General features: G+C 43.5%; 1 protein-coding gene across 2 annotated transcripts; it reads right to left on the reverse strand.

The window, feature by feature from the left end:
• Nucleotides 1–3,816: 3,816 nt before the first annotated feature.
• LOC121586804 (serine/arginine-rich splicing factor 10-like) lies at nt 3,817–10,506 on the reverse strand. 2 transcript variants are annotated; one of them, XM_041903801.1, is made up of 6 exons: nt 10,334–10,506; nt 6,913–7,017; nt 5,853–5,956; nt 5,443–5,620; nt 5,263–5,319; nt 3,817–4,999 (listed from the first exon to the last, which is right to left on the reverse strand). In XM_041903801.1, the coding sequence occupies exons 1-6, from the start codon at nt 10,396–10,398 to the stop codon at nt 4,741–4,743; spliced, it is 768 nt and encodes a 255-aa protein (XP_041759735.1). In that variant the 5' UTR covers nt 10,399–10,506; the 3' UTR covers nt 3,817–4,740. The 2 variants fall into 2 exon arrangements, with proteins under 2 accessions (XP_041759735.1, XP_045082379.1); XM_045226444.1 differs by lacking the exon at nt 6,913–7,017 and adding an exon at nt 6,362–6,687 and having other exon boundaries at nt 5,853–5,955; nt 10,334–10,439.
• Between the last annotated feature and the right edge of the window lie 4,330 nt (nt 10,507–14,836).

The following is a 14,836-nucleotide window of genomic DNA, read 5'->3' on the forward strand; positions in this document are numbered from 1 at the left end:
GGCACATGAGTCGAGATCTCACTGCGTTCATAACACACAGGGGGCTGTTGAGGTACAAACACATGCCATTCGGACTCAGCTCCGCGCCCAGCTGTTTCCAGAATATTATGACTCTTCTCCTGGCAGGCATCTCTGGAGTGTCAATCTATCTGGATGACATTGTGGTGCACAGTGCATCACAGACAGACCACGATTCTCATTTGCAGCAGGTGTTTCGCCAGCTCTTCGAGAACGGGGCCAGACTCAACACTGAAAAGTGTGTGTTGGGGGTGTCAAGACGTTTAGTTCCTTAGATACAGGCTCTCCAGCCAGGGCATCACCCCCATCCTGTCCCGTGTGGATGCCATTCTCACCTTGCCTGAGCCTCGGTCCGCAGCACAGCTGGCGTCATTCCTCGTCATGGCAACATACTACTTACGGTCTCTTCTAAACCATACTGAGACAACCGCTCCTCTTCGACGGCTTCTGGAAAAAAGCAGCACCATGGACTATGCTGTACAGGAGCTCAAGGTGCAGCTCACTTCGACACATCAGCACAACCAATTGTCACCTGTGATGCCTCGGCACTCGCCCTTGGAGCATTTTTGTCTCAACAGAATGGAGTCGTGGAACGGCCAGTGACTTTTTGCCTCATGGGCCTTGTCTCCGACTGAACAAAAGTACTCTGTGGGAGAGCAGGAGGCCCTGGCTTGCATGTGGACGTGCAAGCGCTGGCACTTGTACTTGTACGGAAGACCATTCAAATTCCGCACAGACCATCATGCCCTCACAGCACTGCTGGCCACAAGCCTCTAACGGCTTTTCAGATGGGCAGACCGTCTGAACCAGTGTGTATAGATCTTCACTTCACCCCGGGATGCCACAACGCTGTGGCTGACCTGCTGTCCAGGGCGATCTCACCTGCTCTAATGGTGTGCATGGCAACAGAGGGGGACGACGACAACTAGGTCCACATGCTACATGGCCCACTGGAAGCTACAGTCACAATGCAGGAACTCAAGACTGGCATCACAGGATGACGAGCCGCTCACAAGGCTTCGCACCTACATCAGGGAAGTGGAACGCTTGAACGGGCCCCTGAAGGAAGGAATATGGGCCTACTTGGCTGAGGGACTACCTTTTGATGTGTCTCTGTGCCTTACACTAGTCCACATCAGGGCTACCAAGCACTCCACAACTGGGGTGTCTCCTGCCTCCCTGATGATTGGCAGGGAACTGAAACTCCCATTGGACTGCCTCTGCCCAAAACAAAAGAACAAGCCTGCTGCAGCAAGGCAGGCCTATGTTGGAGCGGCACAGCAACGGATGAAACAACCAAGCCTGAAGGCCCAGGACTGGGTGCGGATCAAGACTGACAACCGTCGGATCATACTCTCCTCATTTTAGTCCATTTTAGAATGAAGCAGCAGTCAGAGCAGTAGAATGAAGCAGCAGTCAGAGCAGTAGAATGAAGCAGCAGTCAGTGCAGTAGAATGAAGCAGCAGTCAGTGCAGTAGAATGAAGCAGCAGCCTTGTTGTATTGTAAGTCTGCAGACCCTCTTGGTTGCCCTGACATTGTTACTAACCTGGTCCCAGATCGGTTTGTGCTCTTGCCTACTCCATTGTTTGGCATTAGTTGACAAGGGAACAGACGGACACCCAGGCTATATTGTTATACTGCTTGTTGTTCTATGAAATAATGGAATAATGCACATACCAAGCTTTGGCGCGTAATAGAGCATCTAATCTCAAAGTTGGCTGAACTATTTTGCCGTAAAGTCGTATTCTACCACAGCAATACTATTTTGTTTCAACTGTTTTTGTTGCTGTCTGTACCAGTGTGCATTATGTAATATTTCACCAATTGAATTGTTATTTCTTGAGGACTATTATCAATTTCTGTGGAAACAGTGCTTTCTGTGCACCCCCTTCTTGGGCCTTTTTATACACAGCAATCGTGATCAGGGAAAGTATGAACAATGAGCTGGAAAACTATGCACAGCACAGACAGGATGAAAATAGTTCGATTTTCTTTGTAGTTGGAAAAAATTGAGCAAAAACAAAAAACAGATTTTAGAAATTTTGCAAATGTATAAAACAATTAATATCACATTTACATAAGTATTCAGACCATTTACTCAGTACTTTGTTGAAGCACCTTTGGCAGCGATTACAGCCTCGAGTCTTCTTGGGTATGACGCTACAAGCTTGGCACACCTGTATTTGGAGAGTTTCTCCCATTCTCTGCAGATCCTCGCGAGCTCTGTCACGTTGGATGGGGAGCGTCGCTACACAGCTATTTTCAGGTCTCTCCAGAGATATTAGATCGGGTTCAAGTCCATGCTCTGGCTGGGCCACTCAAGAACATTCAGAGACTGGTCCCGAAGCCACGCCTGCGTTGTCTTGGCTGTGTGCTTAGGGTCGTTGTCCTGTTGGAAGGTGAACCTTCGCCCCAGTCTGAGGTCCTGAGGGCTCTGTAGCAGGTTTTCATCAAGGATCTCTGTACTTTGCTCCGTTCATCTTTCCCTCGATCCTGACTAGTCTCCCAGTCCCTGCCGCTGAAAAACATCCCCACAGCATGATGCTGCCACCACCATACTTCACTGTAGGGATGGTGCCAGGTTTCCTCTAGATGTGACGTTTGGCATTCAGACCAAAGAGTTCAATCTTGGTTTCATCAGACCAGAGAATCTTGTTTCTCATGGTTTTAAAGTATTTAGGTGCCTTTTGGCAAACTCCAAGCGGGCTGTCATGTGCCTTTTACTGAGGAATGGCTTCCGTCTGGCCACTCTACCATAAAGGCTTCATTGGTGGAGCGCTCCAGAGATGGTTGTCCTTCTGGAAGGTTCTCCCATCTCCACAGAGGCACTTTGGATTTCTGTCAGAGTTACCATCGGGTTCTTGGTCTCCTCCCTGACCAAGGTCCTTCTCCCCCGATTGCTCAGTTTGGCCGAGCGGCCAGCTCTAGGAAGAGTCTTGGTGGTTCCAAACGTCTACCATTTAAGGATGATGGAGGCCACTGTGTTCTTGGGGACCTTCAATGCTGCAGACATTTTCTGGTACCCTTCCCCAGATCTGTGCCTCGACACAATCCTGTCTCTGAGCTCTACGGACAATTCCTTCGACCTCATGGCTTTGTTTTTGCTCTGACATGCACTGTCAACTGTGGGACCTTGTATAGACAGGTGTATGCCTTTCCAAATCATGTCCAATCAATTGAATTTACCACAGGTGGACTCCAATCAAGTTGTAGAAACATCTTAAGGATGATCAATGGAAACAGGATGCACCTCATCTCAATTTCGAGTCTCATAGCAAAGGGTCTGAAAAAAATCAGTTTTTGCTTTGTACTTATGGGGTATTGTGTTTAGATTGATGAGGGGAAAACAGATTTATTCCATTTTAGAATAAGGCTGTAACGCAACAAAATGTGGGAAAAAAGTCAAGGGGTCTGAATACTTTCCCGAATGTTCTGTAAATGATGTTTGTTGTTTTGGTTACTTTGCTGTTGTGCCAACTGTTCAGCTCAGTTCAAAGTGTATGGTTCATACCAAATTCAAACCCTATTTTCTCATTTTATCCATCCCTTCAGTGTTAAAGATGAAAATACATTCCTTCCAAATCATGTGTGTATGGTATTAGCGTTCTAGAAGTATTTTGTCTAGTGATATTACAGAATCAAATATATTGCTAGGTACAGATATCCTCTGCTTTTAGTTGGGGTCTCAGTAAGACTATGGTTGCACATCGTATTGAATTCTAAACATCACCACATGCAGAAATGCAAGCAGACTTAGTGAAACAATGTCTGATAGAATGCCACCCAAACTAGATAGCTACCATTCATTTGTACGCATTTATTACTCAAGATACAGTCGCATATACAATAGAGTATTACTGATATTTAGAAGGAAGACTAGCTACGCCTCTTGAGTTGCTGTTCAAAGGAAACAAAGATGATAGAATACAAGCCATCATAAGAACCGTTGAGTATGAAGCACTAACACAGAGAGAAGGATCAAGGTCATGTTCCTATGTCATAAAACATACAGCAGGCTATGTAACAAACCATAGCCAACTAAATCAAACTTAGAAACCTTCAGTTGACAGTTGAGGCTACCGAAATGATTCTAGAATTCCTGGAAGGCATGAAAATTAGTGCTAGCCGAATGTATTCAATCAAAACAGGACTGTAACATGGGCCTGTATCGCTGAACAAATCTTAAAAAACAGCAGTAGAAAATGGAACTGGTACCAGCGCCTAGAGGCTCTTATACAGGCCAGTGTCTAATGTACCCGACTAGACAGTCAAGGTAAGGATTTTAGTGACAAGGGCCAGGATTCAATCTGATCAGCCCTTTAAAAAGCAATGTAACCTCGTTCGCCGAGACCGCATTCATGGTAAACGCTGCATATGTCGGCTCAACCGGAAATTGCCTTTAAAATGTTGTGTGTTATTACACAAACCTACTGCTGATGGGATTGAATCCCAGTCTTGATCTTGGCCTGTACAGTCCTTCTAGCCCTGGGTCTTCTGAACGACAACACTTTTACATAGGATATAATGACTAGAAACAGAGAGGGTGTAAACGGCAGGACATTGCCGGGACTGATGGATTTAAAACAGAAGGATACCATGTTTCTCTTTCGTCAAACTAAGGAAGATCATTTTCACAAACAAACCAACCATTGACTGTTCCATGAACATTCAATTATCCAGCAAGATAACTACGGTCAAAAAGATTAAACAAACATGTTTTTTTAATGTCCCCCTGACTTGCGTCCAGTCCAGGACCTGGAGCGAGAGCGGGACCGTGAGAGGGAATGGGAACGCGAGCGGGACAGGGAACGCATACGGGACGACGCCTCGTCCTGAGGCTCATAGCCACCGGGGGCTGGGTGGAAGTCGCCATCTCGTGGGCTCAGGGACTTCGAGTGGGAACGAGACTTTCCTCTGGCCTCCCTCTGGGCCCTGGATCTGGAAGGGGGTCGTCTGTGGTCGCGTGGAGGGGGTCTGTGCCTGTGTGAAGAACAAACCATTGTATTATTAGAATCACACTTACACCTGATTAAGACCGCAAAAGTGCCAGAAGACCAAAGCAAACTAATGATTGGTAAGTTCATTGAAAGTGCCCAGAACTTGGCTTTGTGTGCGTCCCAAATGGATATCCATATTCCTTATATAGTGCACTGGGCTTTGGTCAAAAGTAGTGGACTATATAGGGAATAGGGGTGCCATTTGGGATGCAATCATTGTCAGTGGTTCGGCTGTGAAGGACTCACCTGTCGTTTTCCGGGCTCCTGCTCCTTCCTCTCCCTCCGTACATCCTTCCACGTGAGCTGGGTAACAAAACAACATTGTCAAGCAGAACGTATTCAACCGAACTGACATTTTCTATAAGCCCCCCCCCCAAAATGGAGTTATTTGAAGCATGCTAGTTTGAGAACACTGAAGGCCCTTACTCTCGGGGACTCTCAGAGCGTCTGGGCCGGCGCTCGTAGGATGGGCTGCGTGACCTGCGTCTTTGGTAGCTACGGCTGCGAGAGCGCCTACGACGGCTGTCCCGATCATAATCCCGATCATCATGCCGCGAAGAGCTGCGCGAAGATCCCCCCTCCTTCCCTTGCATCTGATTAGGTGCTGTGATGTAAAATAATATATATATATAATAATCAAAAAAGGGTCTGGGTGGAGAGAAAAACCCAACTAGCAAATATACAGTACATAGTGCTTTAGCTCTCCTTGAAAGTATTGCACAGTTGCACCACGTGAGATAGAAAATACATGTATTTGAACTTTGAACAGCTGAAAGTAACATAAAAAAAAAATAGTTTTACTTCAGGAAACACAATAAATTGGGGAACTGCCTTACTCTTTCGATCGCCCTGCGCGAACTGGATTTCAATCTGTCGGCCACACACCCACTTCCTGTCCAGGTTGTGAAGAGCATCTTCTGCGTCGCGCACATCTTCAAACTTGCTGAGCTGTTAAGGTTCTTACCTTGCGGTCTTATGTGGTTACATTCTTTTCAGCACAACTGTTGTAATACAATGCATCTTCTGACACTGAATCAAAGTGGAAGCCATATTGGCTGAAAGTATAAAGCTAAACGTAGGTTCTGGAACACAATTGTTAAGTGCATGTTGGGTTCTTCTGAAGATTAAAGATCAGGCAAACATGTTTCAATAATGTGTCGCTAATTTTATGGCTTTTACCAAGTAATCAATACTGCTACAGTTTCAAATATTATCGAATGCAAAATATATTGATGAGTACAATAAATAATTTCTTAGTTCAATTAAGAATCAAATTTTCACATATTGGCTAAGTATTGATTGCTTTTCCTGTAATATCTGTCGATTCATCTTTTGGGGAGGATACAAAAGAATTCAGGTTTGTTACCTTAAACATGCTCGACTTTGACTTACATCTTGATCTTTAAGCTCTTTAACCGCCTCCCAGAAGAACTTGGTTTCCTGCTTCTCTTTGCCCTTTAAACCTCTTTTCTTTGCCTCTTTTCTTTGATGACATATCCGAGCCTCGACTCAGTCCCTCTTTTTCCTCTTTGTCTCTTCAAGCTTTAAATTCTCTTTCTCTTTCAACCTTTCCCTCTCTCTGTTTCTTGTCATCCTGGCGGTCTTCTGCTGCTTGTTTTAGATCCTACTCTACACCGGACATTCCACAACAACTGGATGCCTTTACATTTTCTGGGGCAACAGAGAAATGTAAGTTAGATATTAAAAAAAGCACTTCAGCGTGTGTACAATACAGAAAACAGTCACAGCAATCAATTATACATCCAAAACTCAAATGCTGAAGACACTGTCTGGAGAGAAAGCATGTTAAATTTACACAACATTCAAAAAACAACAAAAAAAACAGCATTGAGAAACACAGATTTCACAACTCTCACAGTAGAAGGGAAAGGATATTGAATATATGCAAATCCTCTGGGTCGGCGTGAATAGAAGTCAAGTGGGATGTAGACATCTACTACTGGCCCATAACGACCAAACTCACGGCGCAAATCCTCAGGCCTGAACACCGTAAAGGATACAAATTTCACTTCAACTGACCAGGAGGAAAAGCCTAAAGTACCAGAATAAAAAGTGGCACCACCAAGGGAGCCACGGACAGAACGCTGAGACCAGTGGCTTCTGTTGGGCAATATGAAGATACCACTTCTTTGCATTAAAAACGGACACAACTGAAACTTTTTGAAGTTCATGCACACTCTGAAATGTATCTTTAGTTCCAAGAATGGTTAATTGCAAAATCACCTGTTTTAGTAGCCCAAAGGCCAGCAGATGTCGATATTGAGTAGTTTCATCTTACCGTCCAAAGGGAATGTATGCAGCCGGCTATACACTCGTATCCCCCATGGACCGGTTCATACATAAAACATTCTCAATTAAGGCTGCAAAGGCATCAACTTACTATTTAATTCTTAAGAGCCTAAGCCGTTGGGGAGGGGGAATTGTTGTTGTTGGGTTTTTTTTGTTGGGGGGGGGGGGCTGTTTTAAGGTCATACCATGGATCATTTTAGCTATTTGATTTTGAATTTTAAAACCCCTTTAGGTATAAAAAAAAAATAACTTTTTTGGGGGATACAATAATGAATTTGGCCTTTACTACTATAGCCCATAGATACACATTGAAAAACACATTCATAAATGGCAAACAAAAAGTCAAAAAATGTAACATACGGTTTTAAAGTGTCTTTGCTGTATCTAGGAGATAAGAAAGATCAGGAAATATATATTTTTCTTCCCATATTTAACCCCTTTTTTGGGTTGGCACAACACTACCTCCATACTTCCATGCATTTTAAAAACCAGTACTGGTTACCTTCAGACGAGTCCCGTGACACTTGTGGGGGGTCGTAGAGCAAAACGGAGACGTGTTCGTGAGAATCTCCCCTTTCCACAGTGGGGTCACATTAGTTTGTAGCCCCAACGGTTCAGACGCTGCCATCAGACGTTGACACACAAACTGTACCGGCTTCAGACCTGTGACACTTGTGGAGGTCGTAGAGCCAAACCATTCAGACGTTTTTTGCGAGAAGACCAATTTCCCGGGATGTCTCATGGTCTGACAAACGTCGCTGTAGCTTGACAAGCTACCACCGCAGATGCGGAAGGCCACCATAGGCAGATTGAGATGCAGCCCGTGCAAAAAAAAACACATCTAGCTTAAATTGACTGATTTTTATGGGGCTGTTTTTTTATTATGTTACTTAAATTGATGCACCAGTGCATCAAGTCTATTTTCTCCCCTGGTCTGATAGTTTCAAAATAAAAGTTGTCCTTACTGAACAAGCAGTCTTTAATGACGTATTGGATTTGCTAGCATGAACTTGTTTACAGAACAATATTCACAGTTTTAATAAGAAAGATTAAACATTTACATACCAAATAACTTTCAAGTGCAATTATTTACTAAATGCTGGTACTGAAAATTCAATAAACAAAGTATAAAAAAAAAAAAAAGAAAGATTAAACATTTACGAAGTTAAATTATGTTTAAACGAAATGTAGAGTATAATACATAGATTTTTACCGCAAATTAATTAATGTAATGATTGTTTTGTTTACAGGTTTATTAAATGATATGTTCATAAACCTGTGTAATCTGAAAAGTGTAATTAAGTCAATAAATAATGAACATCAATAAAACAAATTATATCTGAACGCTGCCATTAATAACCCTATTTCTCTCTCTCTATGCCTGAGGAAACCCTGGCCTGATGATTCCTGGTTGTTCTGTCTATCCCATTCTGCGGACTACCTGGCGTGCCCTGGCCTGATGATTCCTGGTTGTGCATGTCACCAAACCACCTGGTTGTGGTGTTTCCTCAGGCATAGTGAGAGTGTTTGCACCCTCTATTTATTATGGGTTTTAGGCTGGATATCTGTAAAACACTGACCATTTCTGATGTAAAAAGGGCTCTACAAAATAAAATGTGATTGATTTTAGTGTGCCTTCTATTTCCTGATACATAATCAGATAAGATTGTCATACATTTGTTAATCAAATAAATCCTTTCAAATATGTGAACATTGACAATAAGCTGGACTGTGCACCATTTGAGGAGCCAGTATACATTTACATTTTAGTCATTTAGCAGACGCTCTTATCCAGAGCGACTTACAGTTAGTGAATACATATATATATATTTTTTTCATACTGGTCCCCCGTGGGAAATGAACCCACAACCCTGGTGTTGCAAACGCCATGCTCTATCAACTGAGTTCTATCAACCTGCCGGCCATTCCCTCCCCTACCCTGGACAACGCTAGGCCAATTGTGCGCTGCCCATGAGTCTCCCGGTCGCGGCCGGCTGCGACAGAGCCTGGATTCGAACCAGGATCTCTAGTGGCACAGTTAGCACTGCGATGCAGTGCCTTAGACCACTGCGCCACTCGGGAGACTACATATAGTATACTGGTCTTGGTGAGGAAATTGTGATAGTGTGATGATGACGATGACTGGGTGATATGGTATATGATATTATATGAAAAGATTTGTGGAAACAACTTATTTTGAAACTATCATACCAGTGGTGGAAAAACAGACTGCTGCAACCTGATTGGCAGAACGCGGGGACATCCGGGACTATCATTAGCAATGTGGCATGGTGGTGGAAAATGGCCTTTCATAAAAGTATGCATATTTTCAGCCTTCTCGCCATTAAATCGATTTAAGGAGGATATCGACGCCTTTGCAGCCTGAATTGAGAATGTTTAATGTACAAACCGGTCAACGGGGGATATGAGTGTATAGCTGACTGCATAACGTTACATTCCCATTTGGACGGTAAGATTAGACGACTCAGTACCGCCATCTGCATGCCTTTGGGCAACTGTGTTACTATGTGTAGGTACTCTTATGTATGTAGAGTTGTTCTTGCAAATAAAATACCTGACTTTTAACTACTAGATAGAAAATAACATTTCCCCCTCTAACAGTCCTATGTTTTAGCCATTATATTAGAATTTCCTTAAAGCAAAAGCGGAGTTTTTTCACTCAAGTGTGGACCGGAAGTTACAGCAAGCTAACGTTAGCTCGTTAGGCAGGGCAACTAACTCATTCGAAGTATTGCCAGATTGAAACATACGTTTGTAATTATATCAATCGGATCTAATGATAGTAGCTTTCTTTTAATTTTTATGGACTAAGTCTTTAGTCTAGCCATCTCTGGTCTAGCTAACTCGCTAAGGTCAAGCCACAATAATCTTTGGTCAGGCCGAAGCGCGTGGCTAGCCGACTAGCATTGGGCTAATGTTAGCTAGCTTGTGGCGTCGAATTCTTTAGTTGACTCGACTGGGGGGATTTGTTCAAATGTGTACTCACCTGGACTCATCAGAAATATTTCTGATGAAAAGCGATGTATTTGGAGGTCTCAAATATCTGGCCATGCTAAAAATATTCAGCAAGAAAGTAGCTTTACAGCAAATATGTATGCTCTGTTTTGGCTTTACGTGCACCCAGAGATTGTGGCGCAGCTACGTGGAAGAAGGAATGCGCAGGCGCATGCTCTACTTCGCGGAATTGTAAGCAAGTGAAGGCACAAAAACAAAATCAGCGTCATCTGCTGTTTATGTTTTTGTATGCATATAACCAGGGAGTCATGCTGAGACCACGGTCTCTTTCGCAGATGAGCCCTGCACGAACACATAAATAAACACATTTGGTGGCGTAATCACAGCACGCTGAGGAAGCAGCAATATCCCTACTGTAGGTACTGACATCTCAGACAAAATATCTGGTAAAACACAAGTAGGTGGTTTTGTTACAGAGTAACATTATATAATCTCGGTGGGCTTTGTTGCCAGTCCAGCTAGGTAGGCTACCTCTTATTATAACATAAACTGCCTGTAATTATGACATCATCTTTTGGGTTAAAGGATGATCATATTCTAGAATTCTGATTCATTACTGCCTGCATTTGACCATTGCTACTCAATCCGTGCATTATCCTCAGATTTACAGTGCATTCGGAAAGTAGTCAGACCCCTTTACCTTTTCCACATTTTGTTACTTTACAGCCTTATTCAAAAATGGATTAAATTGTTTGTTTTTTTACTTCATCAATCTACACACAATACCCCATAATGACAAAGCAAACACAGTTTTTTTGAAATGTTGGCAAATTTATAAAAATGGAAATATTACATTTACATAAATATTCAGACCCTTTACTCAGTACTTTGTTAAAGCACCTTGGGCAGCGATTACTGCCTCGAGTCTTCTTGGGTATGACGCTACAAGCTTGGCACACCTGTATTTGGGGAGTTTCTCCCATTCTTCTCTGCAGATCTATAATAATATAATAATATGCCATTTAGCAGACGCTTTTATCCAAAGCGACTTACAGTCATGCGTGCATACATTTTTTTGTGTATGGGTGGTCCCGGGGATCGAACCCACTACCTTGGCGTTACAAGCGCGGTGCTCTACCAGCTGAGCGACAGATCTCTGTCAGGTTGGATGGGGAGCGTCGCTGCACAGCTATTTTCAGGTCTCTCAAGTGATGTTAGATCGGGTTCAAGTCCGGGCTCTGGCTGGGCCACTCAAGGACATTCAGAGACTTGTCCCGAAGCCACTCCTGCGTTGTCTTGGCTGTGTGCTTAGGGTCGTTGTGCTGTTGGAAGGTGAACCTTCGCCTCAGTCTGAGGTCCTGAGCGCTCTGTAGTAGGTTTTCATCAAGGATCTCTCTGTACTTTGCTCCGTTCATCTTTCCCTCGATCCTGACTAGTCTCCCAGTCCCTGCCACTGAAAAACATCCTCACAGCATGATGATGCCACCACCACGCTTCACCGTAGGGATGGTGTCTGGTTTCCTCCAGACGTGATGCTTGGCATTCAGGCCAAAGAGTTCAATCTTAGTTTCATCAGACCAGAGAATCTTGTTTCTCATGGTCTGAGAGTCCTTTAGGTGCCTTTTGGCAAACTCCAAGTGGGCTGTCATGTGCCTTTTACTGAGGAGTGGCTTCTGTCTGGCCACTCTACCATAAAGGCCTGATTGGTGGAGTGCTGCAGAGATGGTTGTCCTTCTGGAAGGTTCTCCCATCTCCACAGAGGAACTCTGGAGCTCTGTCAGAGTGACCATCGGGTTCTCGGTCACCTCCCTGACCAAGGCCCTTCTCCCCCGATTGCTCAGTTTGGCTGGGAGGCCAGCTCTAGGAAGAGTCTTGGTGGTTCCAAACTTCTTCCATTTAAGAATCATGGTGGCCACTGTGTTCTTGGGGACCTTCAATGCTGCAGAAATGTTTTGGTACCCTTCCCCCGATCTGTGCCTCAACACAATCCTGTCTTAGAGCTCTACGGACAATTCCTTCGACCTTGATTTTTGCTCTGACATGCACTGTCAACTGTGGGACCTTATGTAGACAGGTGTGTGCCTTTCCAAATCATGTCCAATCAATTGAATTTTCCACAGGTGGACTCCAATCAAGTTGTAGAAACATCTCAAGGATGATCAATGGAAACAGGATGCACCTGAGCTCAATTTTGAGTCTCATAGCAAAGGGTCTGAATACTTATGTAAATAAGGTATTTCTGTTTTTTATTTTTAAGAAATTAGCAAAAATTACTAAAAACCAGTTTTCAATTTGTCATTAGGGGGTATTGTGTGTAGATTGATGAGGGGAAAAAGTATTTTAATAAATGTTAGAATAAGGCTGTAACGTAACAAAATGTGGAAAAAGTCAAGGGGTCTGAATACTTTCCGAATGCACTGATTTAGTTTAAAATAAATTGTCTTGCTTTATCACTATCGATTGATCAAAAGCTCCAATCATGGATCAAAGAAGTCCATCGGAAAATGTAAAAGGTGGTTTGCTTCAGACCCCTTGTGAGGATCATGATCAATCCCTGGAGCTCCCACTTCTCACTTTATCTGTTTGGGGTCCATGGAGCTCCCACCTCTCCCTTTAGCATCTTGACCCTAGTCACTGGTGTCAAGATGCTCACAACAGACCCTAGCAAGTATCCCTGAGGAGTAGGCTCTGGAAGTCTGCCACCACATCAGCCTGCCTGTGCCTGTGGACACCCAACCAGAAGTGTGGGCTGAGCAGTGCATGCCAGCAAAGCCACTACACAACACAACACTAAACAATACATTCATTGTACTATAACGGTGACAAACGGTGCCCACAAACTGTTAGGGCCTACATAAAGCTGTCCCAACAGCAGTCCCAACACCTTACCACTGCTACACCTGGCTATTAGCTGAGCTTTGTCTGGCAGCGAAACAGTTCATTCAGACTCATTTACTGCCTTTAAAAAAACCATAGCTGATATGGCTGACTTGCTTAAACAAATGTGGTTTCTACTGACAATTGAGATCTACAAACTATGGCATAAGGGGACGACGAGCGGATAAGAGGCAATCCGTAATTTCCATGAAGACATTCATGAGCGAACTAGGACGAACGTAGTCAATATAACTATTTGTTCAGCACTTTTGAAATGTACAGCGACAGAATTCAGAACATGGGCTGTTCTTACAGGATTCTCCCTGAACACCAAGTCAGAACCGTAGGATAAATAAAGGGGGCATATAAGCAGACAATGAAAGCTCTTACAATATTCGATGATGACATTTCTCTAAAACAGGCTATAGGCTACATGTGCACCACCAAGTCAGAACAGTAGGCTAAATTATGAGGAGAAAAGGGACAAAATTATTAGGGTGAGGCACATGGGCTACTAACAGCTTACTACACAACATACACTTAGTATTACTTTCTTAGCTACAGTATACATATCTTCCTGGCATATTACATAATTTATGCAGCAGCATACAATACCTTTTTTGACTCACCTTGTTGTGCTGACTTGAACAGGAAGGTGGCGCGGTAGTCCTTCGTGGGCAAATTTTGTCATCAAACTTTGTCATCAAAGTCTGGCATTCTCTGAATTTATGGTGCTTTCAAGACAACTGGGAACTCGGAAAAAAACAAGGTTGAATCATGACGTCAGTGATCTTCAGGTCGGAGCTCCAGAAAGAGGCCCGAGTTCCCAACTTGGAATTCCGAGTTGCTTGACCGTTCAAATCTTATTTTCCCAGTCGGAGCTAGTTTTTTTTCTGCGTTTTCCAAGTTCCGAGTTTCCAGTGGTTTTGAATGCAGCAGAAGTCATGCTGTATTGACAGCATGGCCAATGTTGAATTATTATAATTTTAAGCTTGGAAGACTTGGACCACACACCCACTCCACTGAATAGCAGGCTAGTGATTGCTTTACAATGCTTGCAGTTAGCCACTGATTCCTTCCAAATCACTCATTGTTGAATTTGCGATTTTCAACTTGTTGTGTAATGTTTATGACCGATGAACACAGATACGTTTTATCTATAATTTCTCTTCATAATTTCTCTTCAAACAACAAAGATTGAAAAGGATTTGCCAGTAGATTGTCAACTTGATTCATGATGATGACTGCTAGCTTGCTAGCTAAGATTTTGATCAGTCCAATCAAATCTACGGTAGATATAATGTGATTTGACGTCATTTTGTCTGTGGCCAATGACCTTGAGCATTCCTGGATGGGCATTTCTAATATAACTCTATAGCAGCACCCAAGGGGCTTGAATTTTCGAGCTCTCCACGTAGAATTTGCGACGACGTAGTGTCCCCATGAGTGACAGAACACTGAGCCAATCACGGCGCAACTAGAGAACATTACCAACCCCTACGCTCTGTATTTGCCGCTGGCTGCCCCACCACCACCACAGAAAGCACTGAGCTAGGCTGAAACACCTGCATTTTGGAGCTGCCTTACTCAAGAAAACAAAAAAGAGACCATGTTTGTATGCGGCTTTATTAACTCAATGTTTAAAAAAATATATATT

Source organism: Coregonus clupeaformis, chromosome 17 (assembly GCF_020615455.1).
Source record: "Coregonus clupeaformis isolate EN_2021a chromosome 17, ASM2061545v1, whole genome shotgun sequence".
Taxonomy (NCBI): Eukaryota; Metazoa; Chordata; class Actinopteri; order Salmoniformes; family Salmonidae; genus Coregonus; species Coregonus clupeaformis.